The sequence below is a fragment of the Podarcis tiliguerta genome (genome assembly GCF_965153285.1).
Source record: "Podarcis tiliguerta genome assembly, chromosome: 16".
Lineage (NCBI taxonomy): Eukaryota > Metazoa > Chordata > Lepidosauria > Squamata > Lacertidae > Podarcis > Podarcis tiliguerta.
The window spans coordinates 16629911-16647858 of record NC_139549.1 but is presented as its reverse complement, the minus strand read 5'-3'; the positions used below and the strand labels follow the sequence as shown (position 1 = coordinate 16647858).

Genomic DNA, 17948 nt, shown 5'->3' with positions numbered 1-17948 from the left:
AGTAGGATGGTTCAGTTCTGCTTGGCGCTGTGGAGTGCTGAGCTCCAGGGGGCAGCACAGCCTTGGCAGAAAAAAGAAAGAAATAAGTTATTTTTAACTGTGATGAAATTTTTTTAACCAGCCTGGGTCTGTTAAGTTGGGTTTCCGGGTTCCAACTGCCAAGATAAACCTCCCAGATGACAGGGAAGGAGCGGTTTTGAGCTGTTTGGGAGAGTCTGATACTTTCTTTTTCTGCAGAGTAAGGGAAACACACACACAACCAAGAAAGCCTTGATCATAGCGCTCCTTTGCAGGAACTGCAGAGAAGACCACAACGTTTCTGGACTTCTCTGAAGACAGCTGGGACTCCTGAGCCGGCAGGGAAAACACCGCCTTCTATAAAAAATAACTTGGTAAGTGAAAGTCACAGGGACACACTCTGCCAAGATTTCGTACACGGAACTCACTTCCACGTAGAAAACTGGCAACCAGAGTGTGTGGTCTGAGGTCAGGCCTGGCATCAGCACCTCGGCAGGTACCATCAGTAGCAGTTCCTGCCCTGACCCCCCTAAATCAGTGGGTGGTAGCACTTCCCTGTGGGGGGCAGTGGGATTAACCAGGGGTGTATGGGCTAAGAGGCAAGGGGCTCTGGGGGCAAATGAATACAGTGGTACCTCCGGTTACATATGCTTCAGGTTACATACGCTTCAGGTTACAGACTCCGCCAACCCAGAAATAGTGCTTCAGGTTAAGAACTTTGCTTCAGGATGAGAACAGAAATCGTGCTCCAGCGGTGCGGCAGTAGCAGGAGGCCCCATTAGCTAAAGTGGTGCTTCAGGTTAAGAACAGTTTCAGGTTAAGAAAGGACCTCCAGAATGAATTAAGTACTTAGCCCGAGGTACCACTATACTGGGCTTTGGTATCATTTGATCACGGTCGTCAGTTTTGTTGAATTAATTGAACTGAATAGGTTTAACTGGATTTTGAATAAATGTGCAGTCGACAGTGCTTCAAATCTTATTGTGGCTTCTCTAGGGAGGGTGTTCCAAAGCTGGGGCAGCCACCAAGAAGGCCCTCTCCCATGTCACACAGCACACATCATACAGGCTAGCACGGTGAGCAACAAACCAAACAGTCCTGGGTTCAAATCGCGACTCTGCCGTGAGCTCTGTGTCACATCATCAGCGTTCATGGACCACAATGCTGTAAACATTCCTTGGATACGCTTTAAGTGAATCTGCTTTCAGTAAACACAAATATTGGATTGTGCTGGAAGGCCATCGGCCATCCAGAAGATTTCAATTGCCTGCTTTTCACCCAATTAATTTGTTAATGGATTGGTTGTTTGAAAATGCTATGCATTTATGATAGCTGAGTTTCCCTCTATAGAAGCTTGTGGTTGGGTTTAATGAATAAAATAGCATGAGTGGGGAGCATCTTGTTCCTGAGCTGATTTTGTACAAATAGGTGACTTGTACCCATTTGCTCTTGAAAAAAGCAGAAAACTTCCAGTTAGTGAGTGTGAAGTCCATGGGCTGACTTGCAGCCCACATGCCCTTTGTTTTAAAACCTCATGGATACAACTTTCCTGCATACTTTTCATAGAAACATATTTATCTAATTGACATTCTGCCCTTCCTCACAAAGGAGCCCAGGATGGTTCCTGTATTTTGAAGAAAGGACTGGTGCTGTGATGCTTTTATTGTTAACTGCCTACATTTAATTGATTTTTTTTAAATACTATTTTAATTCTATTAGTGTTTAATTACATTTTAGTGATGGTCTTTTCTATACTTTTAGCTTGTTAAATTTTATCTGTGTAAGCTGCCTTGAATTCCAGACTGGGGGAAAATCTAATACAACAATAATAACACTTCGGTTGCAGCTACTCTGTACTGATTATTCTTCCTGCTTCCACCCGCTAGACCATGGGTAGGCAAACTAAGGCCTGGGGGACGGATCCGGCCCAATCACCTTCTAAATCCACCCTGCGGACGGTCCGGGAATCAGCGTGTTTTTACATGAGTAGAATGTGTGCTTTTATTTAAAATGCATCTCTGGGTTATTTGTGGGGCATAGGAATTCGTTCATTTTTTCCCTTCAAAATTCCAGCCCCCCACAAGGTCTGAGGGACAGTGGACGGGCCCCCTGCCCTAGACCCTCCAGCTACAAGCCTGGCTACCTAGCATTATTAATCTTTACCCTCCCAGTCCCAGACGTATCTCTGCCAAATTGTGGGTGCCACTACATGCATCAAACAGAGCAGGCTTTTGCCACAATAAATCTGCTAATAATGAAGGTGTCACAACATTTATTATTATGGGGGGAGGCTGCAATCAAATGACAGCCTCGGGGCCGTTGTATCAGAGATTAGCATGGTTAGGCATGGTTAACTTGACCATCAAACATCATTGTTTTTGAATGTTTGAAAAAGTCTGAAAAAGTCGTTTTAAGCTGTTTTCAACTAACAATTTTAAAATGTTTATTCTTTCTGTAAACCACTTTGAGCTCCCCCACCTCCCACCCTCTTACAACCAAGCGGTATACAGATTTTGTCAGGGAAATTTTGGCAGCAAAACCCGGATATATGGCAACGCGATGGAAAACAGCTCCGAAAGCGTAAAATCACTATTTTTGAGGGGAGGATCCCCCCCCAAAAAACTAAACAATTTGGTTTTGCTGCCCCCAAAAAGAGCGGCTGAAATGAGCACGGTGCGCCTGACTACGGGCAGAGGAATTTAGCGCCGCTCCCTTAGGCCCTCCCCGCTGTTCTCTACGGCGCTTCCTCCGCCCCCTCTCATCCACCCCCGCCCCTCCGCGGAGCTCGAAGGGGGCGGGGCTTCCTCCAGCGCTCCAACCCTCTATTGTCTTCCCTCCTCCTGCCCCCTCTGGCACTCCGTGCGGCTCTCGGGCGGCGGCGGAGTTTATCGCCGCTCCCTGGGCCGCCCCCCTCCGCTTTCGGCCGCGGCGGCTACGATGCCTCAAGATGGCGGAGGCGGCCGAGCTGAAGGTAGGAAGAGGAAGCGGGGCGGGGGGGGGGGGAGGGAAGGAGGGCGCCCCCCAGGAAAGGGTGGGGGGAGGAGGGGGAGGAGAATTATAACAAAAAATAAGAGAGAGCTTTTATTGCATAAAGCAAATGGGTAGAAAAATGTGGGGGGGGGGAGATAGGGGAGGAGGAGAAACCTTGGGTGCATTTTTTGGGGGGATATAAGGAGGGAGCCTCCAAATAAGATGAGGGAGCCTCTGCTGCATGAAGCAAATGGGTAAAGATGACGGGGGCTGTAGTTGGTAAAAGGGGGGGTACTTGGGGCGCGTTTTTTGTGGGGGCAGAAGGGAAACACCCCCCAGCTATTTTGGTGTGTGAAGAATATGAGAGAGCCTTGAATATATACAAAACAAATGGGGGGGTAGAAAACGGGGGGCTGCAATAGGCAAGAGGGATGGGGAAGGTACCTGGGATAATTGGGGTTAGAAAGAGGGACATCCTACCCCCCCCCAGGTGTGTGTGTGGGGGGGAGGGATATGAGAGAGCTTTATTGCATGAAATAAGTGGGGGTGGTAAAAAAGGAGGGGAGGACTGGAAGGTGGGTACCTGAGGGTACAATTTTTTGGCAGGTTGGGGGGAGGGAGAAGAGAGGTGGGTGTGGAAAGCAGCTGTGCAGTAAAGCCTATGGTAAAAGGGGGAGGGAATAATGGGGGTGGGGGGCAATGGGGTATAGGTTAGGCTAGTGAAGGGTGTAAAGAGGGTGCGGTGTGAGTAGCTGTGGGGGGGTTGATATTGGGTAGTGAGTAAGAACATGTGCAGAGTGAAAAGCCTTGGTAGGGTTGGGGAGTAAGAACGTGGGGTCAAGGAGGGGGTGGGAAATGACTCCTACAGGAGATCATGAGGGGGTGTAGGGTTGGAGTTCAAAGTGAGGGGGTGAAGGGGTGAGAAGAGAATTTGCCTGGGAGGGGTATTAGTGTGAGAAAGAGGGGCTTCAAAACAGAAGATGGGGTACAGTGGCGATGTGGAGGGAGGGGTATGTTGGTGAGAGAGAAGCTATAGGGAGATGGGGGTATTTGGGGTACAGAGAGAGCAGAGAGAATCAGACATGAGTTCAGGATGAATTGGGGAGGTGGGGAGTTGGGAAAACCTGTGTCGTAAAAAGGATATTAGGGTGGGGGAGACAAATAATATTGGGGTGGGGGCAGAACACCTGGGGTGATGTGAAGCTGATAGAATCCCCAAAGGGACATTGGGTATGTGTAGTTTTGTGCAATGAAAACCAGAGGTGGAAGGGTGGGCTATGGCAGGGGGCAGGGGTGTACGGATTGAGTGCGATCTGGGGTTTCAGGAGGGATAAGATCATTGAGGAAGGACCATGGCTCAGTGGTCTGCTTGGCATGCAGAAGGTCCCAGGTCTGATCCCTGCTGGCGTCTCCAGGTAGGGATGGGAGAGACCACATTTGTCTAAAACCTTGGAAAGCCATTGCTGCCAGTCAGTGTAGAGAATATTGAGCTAATGAACCAATGGCTTTATTCAGTATAATCTGCTCAAATAAGTATGGTAAAAGCAGCTTCCTATTTCCCCTGTGCTGCAGTTTGTTTCATGATATGATCCCATAGCTAGAGAATTTGGTGTGGGGTTGCTCTCCTGTATATATGGTTTTTTTCTTTCTTTCTCATTTTTAGGAGTCAGAGTGCCCACTGCCATCATTGCCCACTGCCAAACCCCGGAATATGCAGTTGCCCCTGGTAACTAACGAATTCTGAAACCAATTTGGGGTCCTCGTTGGTGTGTTAAAATCCCCTGCATGGGTTCCTATCTGGCTTTTCCTGAGGTTCTACCCACCTTGGCTGGGAGTAGTCATGGGGACAGCTTTAAACATTCATAGAATTGTTAAGACTTTCCAGCTTTTGTCTTTCCTTACCTTCTATCTTATTTTTAATGAAACGACTTTATTGTGTCTTAGATCTTTACTAACCCCCAACATTGAGCTTGCTGGGAAATCTAGGTCTTGAAATTGCAGGAGAGGATTGTGAATCCTTCATTTTTAAACTTATCTACCCAAGCATATTAATAATCATCGCTTGCTTATCTCTGACCCTTTTTACGTCTCTCATTGGCTTAAGGGGCTGCGTTGTCAAGGAATCACCATGTTTTAACCGCTTGGGGAGGTAGGGGAAGATGACAGCCGTCGAATGCTGACAGACCGGACAGCTTCTGTCAATAAAATGACAAGCTGGCTTGACTGGTGAATACCTCACGTGGGGCTTTCAGCCAGGTGTGGCCACACATTGTTTAGTGGTAAGGAAGCTTTGCCTGTAGGTCTCTGGAAGTATTTATAGCAAATACGTGTTAGCGGCTTTTCGTATAGGCTGTGCACATGTACAGACTTAAAAGCTTGTTCACACATACACACAGCCCTTGAGTAATGCCCTCTGCTTCTTTGCCCAAAAAAGTCTAATTTGCATTAACAGAGGAGGTGGTTGAAACAGTTTCTCCAATGTACCACTTTGCAAGGGAGGGGGAGTTCACACAACAGAATGTTCCCCCATGCAAAATCTAATCTCCGTACTACAGCAGGGAAATGGCTAAGTTGCAACTCCTCTCCTCGCTGTGTTAGTTTTCTAAGTGCACAGAATCTGAGTTTTGTTCTGTTTTAAAATTATGTGGATCAGTCTTGTGATTCCCATACCTACAGCCCAGATTAGTACAATCTTCCCCTTGCTGTTTGTGTGAACCAGACCACATCCATCACACCTGTTGCAGAAAAGAATGATGTTGAGAACATTAATATTATAGTTGTGACCTGCTCTGAAATGGTTGTGTCATCGCGTAAGAAACGTTTAAAATAAAATAATGCCTTTGAACTGAAGGGGGACATGAAGAGCTAGAACTAGACATTTTAGGAATTAGGTCTAATGTATGAATGCTGCTGAGAGACTGGAAGGAGCCATAGCCTTGGAAAGGGCTAAAGAATCTTTAGTGTGTAACGAGAGAGAATCAATAGCGTGTAACACACTCCCTCAGACAGGCAATCCAGACCACACTCTGGGGAATTTAATGGTCAAGACTTTTGAAAGCATTTGCTTGATTAGAACAAAAAAAGGGGTGGAAGGTAACTCTGGCTACCTGCAAGTTTGATACTCATGGCTAAGAAACAAATTAGTTACTGTTTATTGCGAAACCATGAAATGAACTTTTAAAAAAATATATAAAGAACAGTTAAGAGTTACAATGTTATGTGAGATTTTTTTCAAATGTGAACGGGTTCACGGGAGAGTTCCTTTTCTTTCCTTTTTATCTTGGAACAGCAAGGTCAGCCTGCAGTTGCAGTTTGCTTAAAAGGAAGAAATGAAGCTCAGGGACAGCAACTCTAACAAAAAGAACAAAAGTTACTTTTTAAAAGGCTAAGTTGGCAGCAACAGGCCACCTTTTCATCTTCAGGGCCGTGGAAGGTTTGACTGTGGTTAAATAGCAGGTGATCAAATGCCACCAGCAGTGACTGAAAGGATACCTTTATACCAAATAGCTTCAGGTGGCTCAAGCAAGCTATTCAAGATGCATTGTGCAGGGTACCTGACCCTCGTGGCCGGAATCTCTTTGGGGTGAGGGCTGAACTGGAGAGCCCTGAAAGAAGCACTTCTGTACATGTAAGGTGTCACTTCCTGAACTTTTGAGAGCCAGAGCACACCTTTCCTGAATTTAAATTGGAACACTTTGCTTTTAACACCTGGAGAGGTGGGCAGAGGAGCTCCTGGTATACTGGTCCCATAGCCAGCAGGGGCCCAAGATTCTGAATGTTCTGTTTTTTGTTATTTGTTATTTTAAGAAAGTAAGCCTATAGCTCTCCTTGAAAGTAAGTTATGAAGCAAAATGTGCCGGTCTTCTTCCAAGCCATTTTTGTGAGACGGGCCAAACTGGCTGCTCCCCACTTTACGTGTTTTTAGCCTATGAGTGAAGTAAGATCAGTGACTGCCAAGTGAGTTATTTGGAGACCAGACAGGATCCCAGGGCTTCTTCTTGTCTGGCTCCTGTTGCATTTTCTAGTTCTTTGGATCTCTGTAGTTTCCACGTTTCCCCACCACAGGTGGGGTGCATATTTCATGTTGTGGGTTTATCTGAGATTAGGTACTCCTTAGAAGAGGTTATTTTTCTGCAAATCCTGCTGCGCAATAAGGGTGGGTGGGTATTAGAGAATTTCCCCCCATGCCCATGGCAAATGCAAAATGCGAAAACACTTCAAAGAGAAGCTAAAAACTAGGCTCTCATTAAGGATTCGCTGTATAAATTACTATACATTGTTAATATCCCTGGGTTACCTTTATGTTGTGAACCACCCTGAGATCTACAGATGAAGGGCAGTATATAAATTTTAATTAATAATAGTGCAATAATAATATTAACTCAAATATGTGCATATAAGGTTTAGGCGGCAATATTATGCACACATGCCTCCTTGAGATTAAGTCCTGTTGAACTCTGCAGTGCATACTTTTGAGTAAACGTAGGCAGAAGTAGGAAATCCTGTAACTGCAAAAATGTAAGAGGTGTGGGGAGTGTCAGGCATATACAGTGGGTCAGGTCGAAGGAGATAGCACAACTGCACAAACTCCCTTCTTCTCCCCTGCCCCCTCCCACTTTTTGCCACTTTGTGCTTTTTCAGACAGGAAGAGCCGGATCTGGCAAGCGGTGGGGAGCCGCCTGTGGGCCTTGCATTGCCACCCCCAACTCCTCCATTTAAAGGATGGAATTTTCCAGGCCCTTTTTCTGCCAATCCCCCCCTTCTGCAAATAAGGCCTCAGCTAAGACATTTCACTTGGAGGAGAGTAATGTTTAAGCACATGGGTTGGGTGTGTGTGTGTGTGTAGAGCGTTGCATTTTCAAAGGCTGATTTAGCCCACCCATGGAGCTGGAGCATTTGCCCAGCTGGCTGCCTTGATGGCTTTCTTAACCTCTTTGAAGTCTGAAGGCTCCCTCTCAGCAAACTGAATCCCCTCTTGTCTCTCTTTCTCGCCCCCATCAACCCTTTTTCCATGTTCTGCTTTGTTTCGTTTGTTCCATATTTATTTGACTGAGACCAAGAAAGATTTGGTTTCCCCACCTTGGAGGTCTGTCTGTCTGTCTGTCTGTCTGGGGTTGGGGGGGGGGGCTGCAGTGTCCAGGAAGGGACTCCTTTGGAAAGAGAAGTGAAAGGTTTGTTTTCCGCGGTTGTATACTTAGGACCAGCTCTGATAATTTTGCATATTTGGCAGCTAAAAATAAAATAAAAGATTTCCCAGACTCTGAGGCAAGCAGAGACTAGGCAATTCCTCACTGTATATATATCTATACTCTCAAGAACTTGCAATGCGTTGTCAGGTACACATGGAACAAAGGGGGAATTTAGATCTTGGGTGGGCACTAAAATCTTCTGCGGCGCCCCCCGTTTCCTGCCATTATCCAGCTTCCGCCTTCACCTTTGCCCACATGATTTCAATCTAATCTTCAGAGGCTAGGAACTTGCTTTTCCTCTTTTATTAATGAAAAATATTGTCATGATACAAAATCCTTTGTCCCAGGTAGCAATGCTCCATCTTTGCACAGAGAAGTTGTGGATCTGCAGGGCTTAACTCAGGTGCTGCACAGATATTTTGACTTAGAACATGGGAAACCTCTTTTTACAGAAGATGGGTTGGTCTCGCTCAGTAGAGCCTGCCCAAAGACCGAGGAGACTGTGACCCTCCAGTTGTTGTTGGGTTAGTACACCCATCTTTCCATCCATTGGCCATCCTGGTTGAGGCTGATGGAAGTTGATCTCCAGGATTTTCAAAAAGGAGTCTTTCCTAGCCCCATCTGGAAAAGCTGGGAATGAACCTGGGATCTCCTGTGTGCAAAGTTTATCATAAGAAGAGCATTCTGGGTCAAGCTAATGGCCTGGCCACTGCAGCATCCTGTTCTCAGAGTGGCCAACCAGGTGCCTCTTATGGGAAGCCCGAAAGCAGGACTTGAGCACAACAGCCCATTTGTGATTCACAGCAAAATGGACACCCTACCATTTTGCTGTGGCCCATCCTCTGGGCCGCAGAAGCAAAAACAAAATGCCCACGAGAGCTTAGTGAGAGATCCCTGTAATTCTTGAGAGTAAGAGTGCCTTCTTGATGCTGCATGCTGGAAACCAGAGAGGCTCTTGGCTTCAAGACAACCTTCTCTGTGTCTGTTGCCCTGGCAAGAGCTCCCGCTGAAAATCTGAGAAGCAGATTGAAAACCACGCGTTGTCCCCGTATCTCTGTGAACCTATATAGACTGTTTTGTTGTTTGCGTTCATAATATTTCTCAATTTATTTTCTGTTAAACAAGAAACAAACAAAAAAGCAGCAAACAAGACCTTAAAAGCAGACTGAACCAGATAAATAGCATAAAAACAGGAATGAGCAGCCCTCTGCCCCATTTACAAACCAAACAACTCTGAGACCCCCAAATTTAGAAGGCTGTTGAGGATTAAAAGGAAAGGATTTTATCTTGCTTTGAAAACCCCTGGGGTGTGCTCTGTAAGCCTTCCTCTCAGGATGTCCTATAATTTGTGGTGCCATCTCTGAGTGGCTCCTCCCATGTTACAAACTTTTAGTGTTTTAAATAATTAAGACATTCATCCTCAGAACAGCCTTGTGAGTTAGGTGGTTGTTCTCATCCTCCTGGGATTGCACACTTAGTAGAGGTGAGACTCCCAACTTATCTTCTCTTAGGCCCCAAAGCAGTTCTTTATCTGCTGGACCAGAGTTGCCCTGCCTTATTTTCTGAATTGGTTATTCTTGAGTTTTGAGCACGGAGAGAAGCCTGTGGAGGTTTGAGGTGAGGAAATGTGGCTGGCAGATGTGAAGTTGGGTGAAGGGGTGGAAGGTGAGCACCCTTGCAAGAAAGACTCTCCACCTCCTCTCCCTCCAAACCTCATATGTGTTGCTGGTTGGTTTTCTCTCTTTGATCTTGGTAGTCAGTGAGGGCTACAATTTAAAGGGTGTCTAAATTCAGGTGTGGGATGCGGGTGGCGCTGTGGGTTAAACTGCATAGCCTAGGACTTGCCGATCAGAAGGTCGCCGGTTCGAATCCCCGTGACGGGGTGAGCTCCCGTTGCTCGGTCCCTGCTCCTGCCAACCTAGCAGTTCAAAAGCATGTCAAAGTGCAAGTAGATAAATAGGTACCGCTCCGGCGGGAAGGTAAACGGCGTTTCCGTGCGCTGCTCTGGTTCGCCAGACGTGGCTGAGTCATGCTGGCCACATGACCCGGAAGCTGTACGCCGGCTCCCTTGGCCAATAAAGCGAGATGAGCGCCGCAACCCCAGAGTCGGTCACGACTGGACCTAATGGTCAAAGATCCCTTTACCTTTACCTAAATTCAGGTGATCTTTCAAACCAGCTATTGGGGACATGCTGCAAGCTTCCATTCCCCTTACCCCTTGCCTGCACACCTGTTGGCCCCCTTCCACTTCCTGCTTTCCACCCAGCTGTAGTGCTGGCTGGGGCTGATGGGAGTTGTAGTCCAAAACATCTGAAGAACAGCAGGTTGGAGAAGCCTGACATAGAGCCAATAATGAGCACTCAACCAGATGTTGAGTTGCCTAACCGCGGTATTGCCCCAGCCCACATTTTACCATCTTGAAATGAGAGGAGAGGTGTTTGCTTCTGTAGAGAGGAAGTAAAGTCTCTTTCCTCATAGGGGAGTCACTCCATCTCCTTGATAATTTTGGTAGCCCTTTTCTGCATGCAAAGCGGGTACTTTCTACTGAGTTAACGGGCTACCTGATCCTTTGAACTGGATTTGAGAGGAATTAGATTCAATTCAATTCAAAATCCTTTATTAGGCATAGCACACCGCAAATTAACATACAAACATCATATATAGACTTTATAAAATACGGGCTCAGTGGTTTTTAATGGTAGGTGTTGTTGTTGTGTTGTATTATACTATCAATGTACATTGATTTATTTTTTGGAGTTAAGATTAGGACTGGGATAAATTGTGTTCACAGAGAGGAATTAGATCTGGGCCTTCTCTTCCCAAAGCAGGTGTTCTGCCACTGAGCTCAGGTGACCACCTTGGCATGATCCAGATCTTGGGAGACATTAATGGCTAACCTGCCCCCCACTCCTAAGTTTATGACCTAATGCCTATTGATTGTAGATTATGTCCTACTCCCCCTCAATTCTTTGGGATGGTTTAGCCCATGGGTAGGCAAACTAAGGCCCGGGGGCCAAATCTGGCCCAGTCGCCTTCTAAATCCGGCCCGCAGACAGCCCGGGAATCAGCGTGTTTTTACATGAGTAGCCCTAAGCAGCACCCCCTCCCCTCCGTTTGTCTAGAAGTACCCCCCACCCACCCGTCTTCCACCCTCACAACTGGAAATCCTGCAGAGTCAGTTTGGTTCTTGTGTAGATGGAATCAGGGGCTGGGGATAGGTGCTTCATTCTGAGTAGTAGTAGTAATAATAATAATAATAATAATAATAATAATAATAATAATAATAATTTGTTTATACCCCGACCATCTGGCTGAGTCTCCCCAGCCACTCTGGGCGGCTCCCAATCAAGTGTTAAAAACAATACAGCATTAAATATTAAAAACTTCCCTAAACAGGGCTGCCTTCAGATGTATTTTAAAGATAGGATAGCTGCTTATTTCCTTCACATCTGAAGGGAGGGTGTTCCACAGGGTGGGCACCACTACCGAGAAGGCCCTCTGTCTGGTTCCCTGTAACCTCACTTCTCGCAATGAGGGAACCACCAGAAGGCCCTCGGCACTGGATATCAGGGTCTGGGCTGGACGGTGGGGGTGGACCAAGGCCGTTTAGGGCTTTAAAGGTCAGCACCAACACTTTGAATTGTGCTCGGAAACGTACTGAGAGCCAATGCAGATCTCTCAGGACTGGTGTTATGTGGTCCCGGGGCCACTCCCAGTCACCAGTACCAGATGTGTACAATATAAGATGTTTTAATGCCAGAGATGGCTAGCACTACAATTTGGGGTTCAGGGAGTGCCATCTCAAAATCTGTATACTTCTCTAAATATTCTGTTTCCCTCTCTACCCCCTTCCAGCACATGGTTATGAGCTTTAGAGTGTCGGAGCTGCAGGTGCTTCTGGGCTTCGCGGGCAGGAACAAGAGCGGGAGGAAGCATGAGCTGCTCACCAAGGCCCTGCAGCTGCTGAAGTCTGGCTGCAGCCCGGCCGTTCAGATGAAAATCAAGGAGCTGTACCGGCGACGGTTCCCCCGGAAGATCCTCACCCCCTCGGACTTATCCATGCTGCACCTCCAGGCAGGACAGCTGCCCTCCACCACGACGCTGACCCAGGGCACCATGTGCCACTTGCCCTACGACAACGGGTCAGTGACCTCTGGGGTGCCGGTTGGCATGTTGCCCCCGGTGCCCATGTTGGGACCCAAGCATGAGGCGGACGTCCCACACCTGTCTCCCCCCATCCACCCGGTTCACCCGGACGTGAAAATGCGGCGGTTGCCCTTCTACGATGTATACGACGAGCTCATCAAGCCCACCACGTTGGGTGAGTCCTCCAAGATGTCTCTTCCTTTTTGCCCTTTCCTCCCTACTGACTCTAGAATTTGAGATAGCTAGGGAAGAAGAGTGCTGTGGAACCCAGAAGCTTACAAACTGTCTGCCAAAACATTGGCGCCAGCCAGGGGAAATAAGATGCCACAAGAGGAAACCATTATGTCTGAATTGACAAATCATGATTTGCAATTGGCCAGAAAGCCTTGGCTTGAAGTGGGTTTGCAAGCCTGGGTTTGTGGTTAGCTATAGTTTGGCATGATAACAAATGGAAGGGAAGGGTCAAGCCTCGGCGATAGAGCAGCTGCTTTGCCTGCAAAAGGTGTCGGGTTCAATCCTTGCTGGTATCTTCAGGTAGGGCTGGCCATGTCCCCTGTGTGGAAACCCTGGAGAGCCACTGCTGCTGCCAGTCAGTGTAAGCAGTACTGAGCTAGATGGACCAGTGGCCTGGCTCAGAATAAGGTAGCTCCCTACAGTCCTAAAACCTAGTTATGCTGTTGCTCGACCCTGGAGGTATTCTATGCCATAGACATTGAGGTGAACTTACAAAGTTGAATGCTGAAGGGATAGAAAATGAAAAATAGACAAACAAAACATCCTCCCCTCCCCCCCCCAATCCTGAAAGCATAGTTCAGATCTCAGATCTAAATAATATTTGCCAGGTTCGTATAAGTAGAGAGAGTCCAAAAGTCGATGTCAGTCTAAGGAAAACTTTAATACAACCATATGTTACAGGATGGAGCGGGTACTGTTTGTGCGGCAGAGTTTGTGTTCTGGTTAAATTATTTAATCAGTCCAATAATCAACAGAAGAAGAAAATGGAAAGAGGCAAGGAGTTCTACACCCGGGATTGCCTTTTGTCTGTTGTGAGTGGGGTGCTAAATGATGCTTAGGGCAATCCATGGTTCATTGTGCTGTGGAAAATGAGCCACTGAAACCAGGGGACAGATGAAGAAGCTTCTCAGTGAGACAATTTTTGTTGAGTCCCAAGATTCCAAAAAGTAAACACTCTTCTGAGAATTGAACAAAGCATTAGTGCTTTGTGCGTCTCCAAGGAGATGGAAAGAGGTGGTATAGGGAGACCATTGCCAAATCCTTGGAGGTTTTGGTTTGATTGTCCGGGCCAAAAGTAATTATATGTGTCTTATGGCACGTGAAAAAATGAGAGATTTGTCATGGCAAGAGTGTTGGTGAGCTAATGCCAGCTTAATAATAATAATAATAATATAGAGTGGCATGTGTTTTGCAGTAGAACCAGAGTGAGACTGAGTAAGGGTAAAGGGCCCTTCTTCTCATTCCTGAGGCCATGAAGCGCTGCAGGAATGTTTAACTGATAGTTCTTGCCTTGGCTTCACCTGCAGGGCCTGGGAATTTCTCTATCCCAGGGCTAGCATTTTTCAGATTTTTCTGCTGAGGGGCAGAGCTGCCTGCGTCTCACCCTGTAATGGTAGGAGAGAGAGTCAGTACGAAGACACAGAGATTCTAGTCTCATATACACCAGGCACTATGCATTCTGCACTGAAAGAAAATAAAATTCCATTATCTGTGTCAGTTGCGCAAGTTGCACAATACCTTCTGCCTTCCCTGACTATTTTGTGTGATGGTTTTTTTTGCTTTGCAAGTTGTGCGCAGGAACCTGAATTGTGCAGGCCAAACCTCCCCAACGTAGGGCCCTCCAGATGTTTGGGACTGGTCATAGTTGCTGGGGCTGATGGGAGCTGTAGTCCAAAATATCTATATTTAGCATAGGAAGCTGCCTTCAGCCAGATCAGACGGCCAGTCGGCAGCTTTGGATTTGGGTGGGAGGGTCTTCACTGTCACCTGCTGCACATTGATCTGTTTTTTAACTTCTGATGCCATGGATTGGGTCCTTCCGCATGCAGGGCACATGGTCCCCCACTGAACCATTCCTTCCCTCCCAACTGGTAGTGCACACTGGTGATTCTTCACCAGTTTCCTCTCTACCTCCATGCAATACTGTTGCTGCAATGTGTTAGCTGGTGTTTTGAACTGTTTTTAATTACCTTATGTGTAAACCTGGTTGAGATGGCAGTTTAGAAGGCAATTAATAAATTAAGTGTAATAATAGTATTAATAATCCCTGACCATTGGCCGTGCTCACTGCTAGGGCTGAGCGATGGGAGTTGGAGTCCAAGGATATCCAGAAAGCTGCATTTCCCCCACTCCTGTGCTAGACATTAAGGAGCCAGGAATAAGCATGTGGAGCCCATTTCCATTCCACCTATGATGCAGTGGGCAAATAGGTGGTCCAGGGAGCCTGCTGAGCTCCCCCCTCCCCCCCATCCTCTTCCCTCTGTTTCGGGATTCCTTTGTGCATAGCAGAACGCTTGGTTGGGCCTCCCATGTGGGTTTCCAATTGCGGCCTTGTCTGATCACTGCTTAGCCTCTGGCCTTTTCTCTTTGCAGCATCTGTGAACAGCCAGAGGTTTGAGGAGGCTCACTTCACCTTTGCCCTGACTCCTCAGCAGGTGCAGCAGATCCTTGCCTCTCGGTAAGGGCCATTTTATTTTCTGTTTAGGATTTGTAGCTCTTTCAGCACACACGCACACACACACACAAAATGCAATGGCTGAGTGCAGACATCGTATGAAACCACAGTCAAGGGTACTTAACTGGTGTGACGTCTGAGCTTAACAACCACAGTTTGTGATTGCCTGAGAAACTGGAATCGGAAGCTGGTTTGAAGTGTGCCTGCAAACCGTGGTTTGCACTAAGCATCAGGAAATTTTAGTTACGCATTAGCAGTAAGTATCATTATTTGGTGCAGTGTCTGAATTGGCAAACCAAAGTGACAACCGGTTCTTTGCCTCGAAACAGGAGTGCTCAGCCAGACAGAAAATGAATCAAATAAGCATCTGGTAAACCCTAGTTTGGCTTGTTTGTTCTAAACTATGATTGATACAAACTGTGGTGCGGTGTCTGAACTGAGCCAGCAACGTAAGAGCAATACTACAACCAGGATGTTTATTTCAAGTATTGCATCCTCCTTTTCACCAGAAACGCCTACAAAGTGGTTTACAAAGGGGGGGGAAACAAAATTAAATACAGTATATAAAACATGAAGAAAAAACCATAATGCAGGACTTTAACTTTACAATTCCATTCACTCAAAACCCACACAAATTCCACATCGACTAACACGTCCACACCTCAAATCAATTTTCACATGTACGCATTCACCCACACAAACAAACTAATGGGCTAGTATGCAGGATGAGTTGTGTTTAAACCAGTAAGTCTTGCTTAGAGAGCAGGCTTTTCCTGTTGCTTTCACACATACAGAGAGAGAGAGATGTTTGTAGGTAAGAAAGTATTGAAGCTATGTTTATTGTCGGAAACGCACAATTTAGGGAGTAACTTTTTAGTTCTAGCCTAAGTAGGTAGTCCACAGTAGAACAAGGCAACCAGGCTGGCTCCTTTGTTCAGAGGATAGTTAAAGATGACCTCTCATTCCCCCCACCCCCAATATCAATATTTTATCTGATTTCAAGATTCAAAATTACATTTTAACACTCAATAATTATAATCTTGTTCTGCAATACTAATGACTTCCTGCTCACCTGTCCTTGGTGTTTATAACTGTAATATAATTTCATTTTAAAGTTCCCTCATATCAGGTTTTATCCTCTTTAAATGGCTTCTTGATATAATCTACTTCCCTCTCCCAAACTTCAACCCCCTCCCCCCGCCATGGGTATCACCAACAGAGGCAGCTGTGCATAAACATATATGCAACCAAAATGGGCGTTCCAAAAGGTTTTTATTCTTCCCTACTGCGGAATTCATATATAAAGAGTTACTTTAAAAATAAACTAGAAGTTTGGCCACCAGGCTTAGCACGCTGGTCAAATGCTACTAATTGACCACCTATAATTTGACTGTAGTCAGTTTGAACGAAGCCTTAGGTACCACATTTGTTAGCAGGAGTTTGGGCATTGTTTGGGCAGGAACAAGGGCTGCTTGCTGCGGAGACTGGCTCAGTCAGGGGCAAATGCAGCAGCATAGCCAAACATCTCCCACTGGCTCCCTGCTGTAACTCCAGACAATGGCACAGTTTTAGGCCTGGGCTGTGGACCAGCAAATGACACCATCTTGCTTGCTATAGAAATTGAAGGTTGGAAGATTCAGGGGCAGGTGAAAGAAAGTCATGCAGCACATAGTTAAACTAGGGAACTCCCTCCCACTGGAGGCAGGGATGGCCATCTGCCTAGAGGCTCAGACAAATTCCTGGGAGAGATGGCTGTGGATGACTACTAGCCTTGATGGCTAGGCTCTGCCCGGGGGGCAGCGGTAGGCAGCAGTGTTTTGGAATACCAGTTCCTGCAAACCACAGGAGAGGAGTGGTCTTGTGCTCAAATCCTGTTTGCAGGTTTCCACAGGCACCTGGTTGGCTACTGTGAGAACAGGATGCTGGGCTAGAGGGGTCATTGGCTTAATCCAGCAGGTTCATATTGTGCTCTTCAACCAGAGAACCCCTTCCAGGCTGCTGCTGCTGCTGCGTGAAGTGCCAGCCCTCTGCTCCCTGTTTATTGTAATTTTAATTTTCTAACTGTAGGCTGACTCTGATGTTCCAAGCCACAAGCCAAAGAGAAGGTTCTTCCCTGTCCCCACGCAGGTCAACAATTCTCCCATTTCCCTCACAGCAACAATCTGTGGTAGGCTGTTTCCCCTCTGCTGTTAGAACGCCCACAAGCCCTCTGTGATGTCACAGAAGCTCAGCCAGTGGGGGGTGGGGGGCTGGTTTTTGTTCTGTATGTGTTCTTTAAACACAAAACAAAAATCTAACCTGAAAAGTAGGTTTCAGCCTGTTACGTATTGTATTATAATGACAGTATTTCCAAGTAGCTTGACTGTTCTGGGAAATTTAAGAATATCTCCTCCCCCCCCCCCTTTTTCCAGCGATATCTTACCTGCTGCCAAATGTGACTACACCGTCCAGGTACAACTGAGGTAAGCAGAACCTGATGTTTTCTTGGGCTTTTACAAAACGGAAAAATACATCTCTACAAATCTCACACTGTTTATGGATTGGCTCCTGGGGTGCTTTTTCCTTTGTATGAAGCAGTCCTGGCTCAACCTTAGCCAAGGCTGGTTGGCCAGCTATCACTTGGCCAATGTATTCCATACTCTGGAGACTTCTAGGTTGTATTATTGTGAAGTGCTGTAGTGGGCCTGCCCTTGAACCTGACCCCCTCCCCATTTGTGTAGTTACAAATGAGCAAAATCCCTGAGGCCTGCCCTATAAGAGCTCAGAGCAACTTAGGAGGCCCTGCCTGCGTAGTTGTGATTCCTGCATTACAGGGGGGTTGGACTAGATGACCCTCAGGGTCCCAACTCTATAATTCTGTGATTCTGTGTTCTCATTTATCCATCTCTCTTAATAAAGAATTTGTTTCTGGGAAACTCCCCCTCCTCTCTAGTTAC

At 46.6% G+C, this 17948-nt stretch overlaps 1 protein-coding gene across 7 annotated transcripts in view; it reads left to right on the top strand.

Annotated features, from left to right (window-relative positions):
• The first annotated feature begins 225 nt into the window (after window positions 1–225).
• Window positions 226–17948, top strand: part of PIAS3 (protein inhibitor of activated STAT 3) — a 34228-nt gene continuing 16505 nt past the window's right edge. For 2 of the 7 annotated variants that reach the window (XR_014505900.1, XM_083417160.1), the window contains exons 1-5: window positions 2848–2989; window positions 4652–4714; window positions 12033–12498; window positions 14931–15015; window positions 17424–17474. Coding sequence is in view for 6 of the 7 variants with exons in the window: in XM_083417160.1 (XP_083273286.1) it covers window positions 2966–2989; window positions 4652–4714; window positions 12033–12498; window positions 14931–15015; window positions 17424–17474 (689 nt within the window). In the remaining variant the exon portion in view is untranslated. Of the gene's footprint in view, window positions 393–2847; window positions 2990–4651; window positions 4715–12032; window positions 12499–14930; window positions 15016–17423; window positions 17475–17948 lie in introns of those variants that run through there. The other 5 variants (XM_083417162.1, XM_083417165.1, XM_083417163.1 and 2 more) reach the window with 5 other exon arrangements.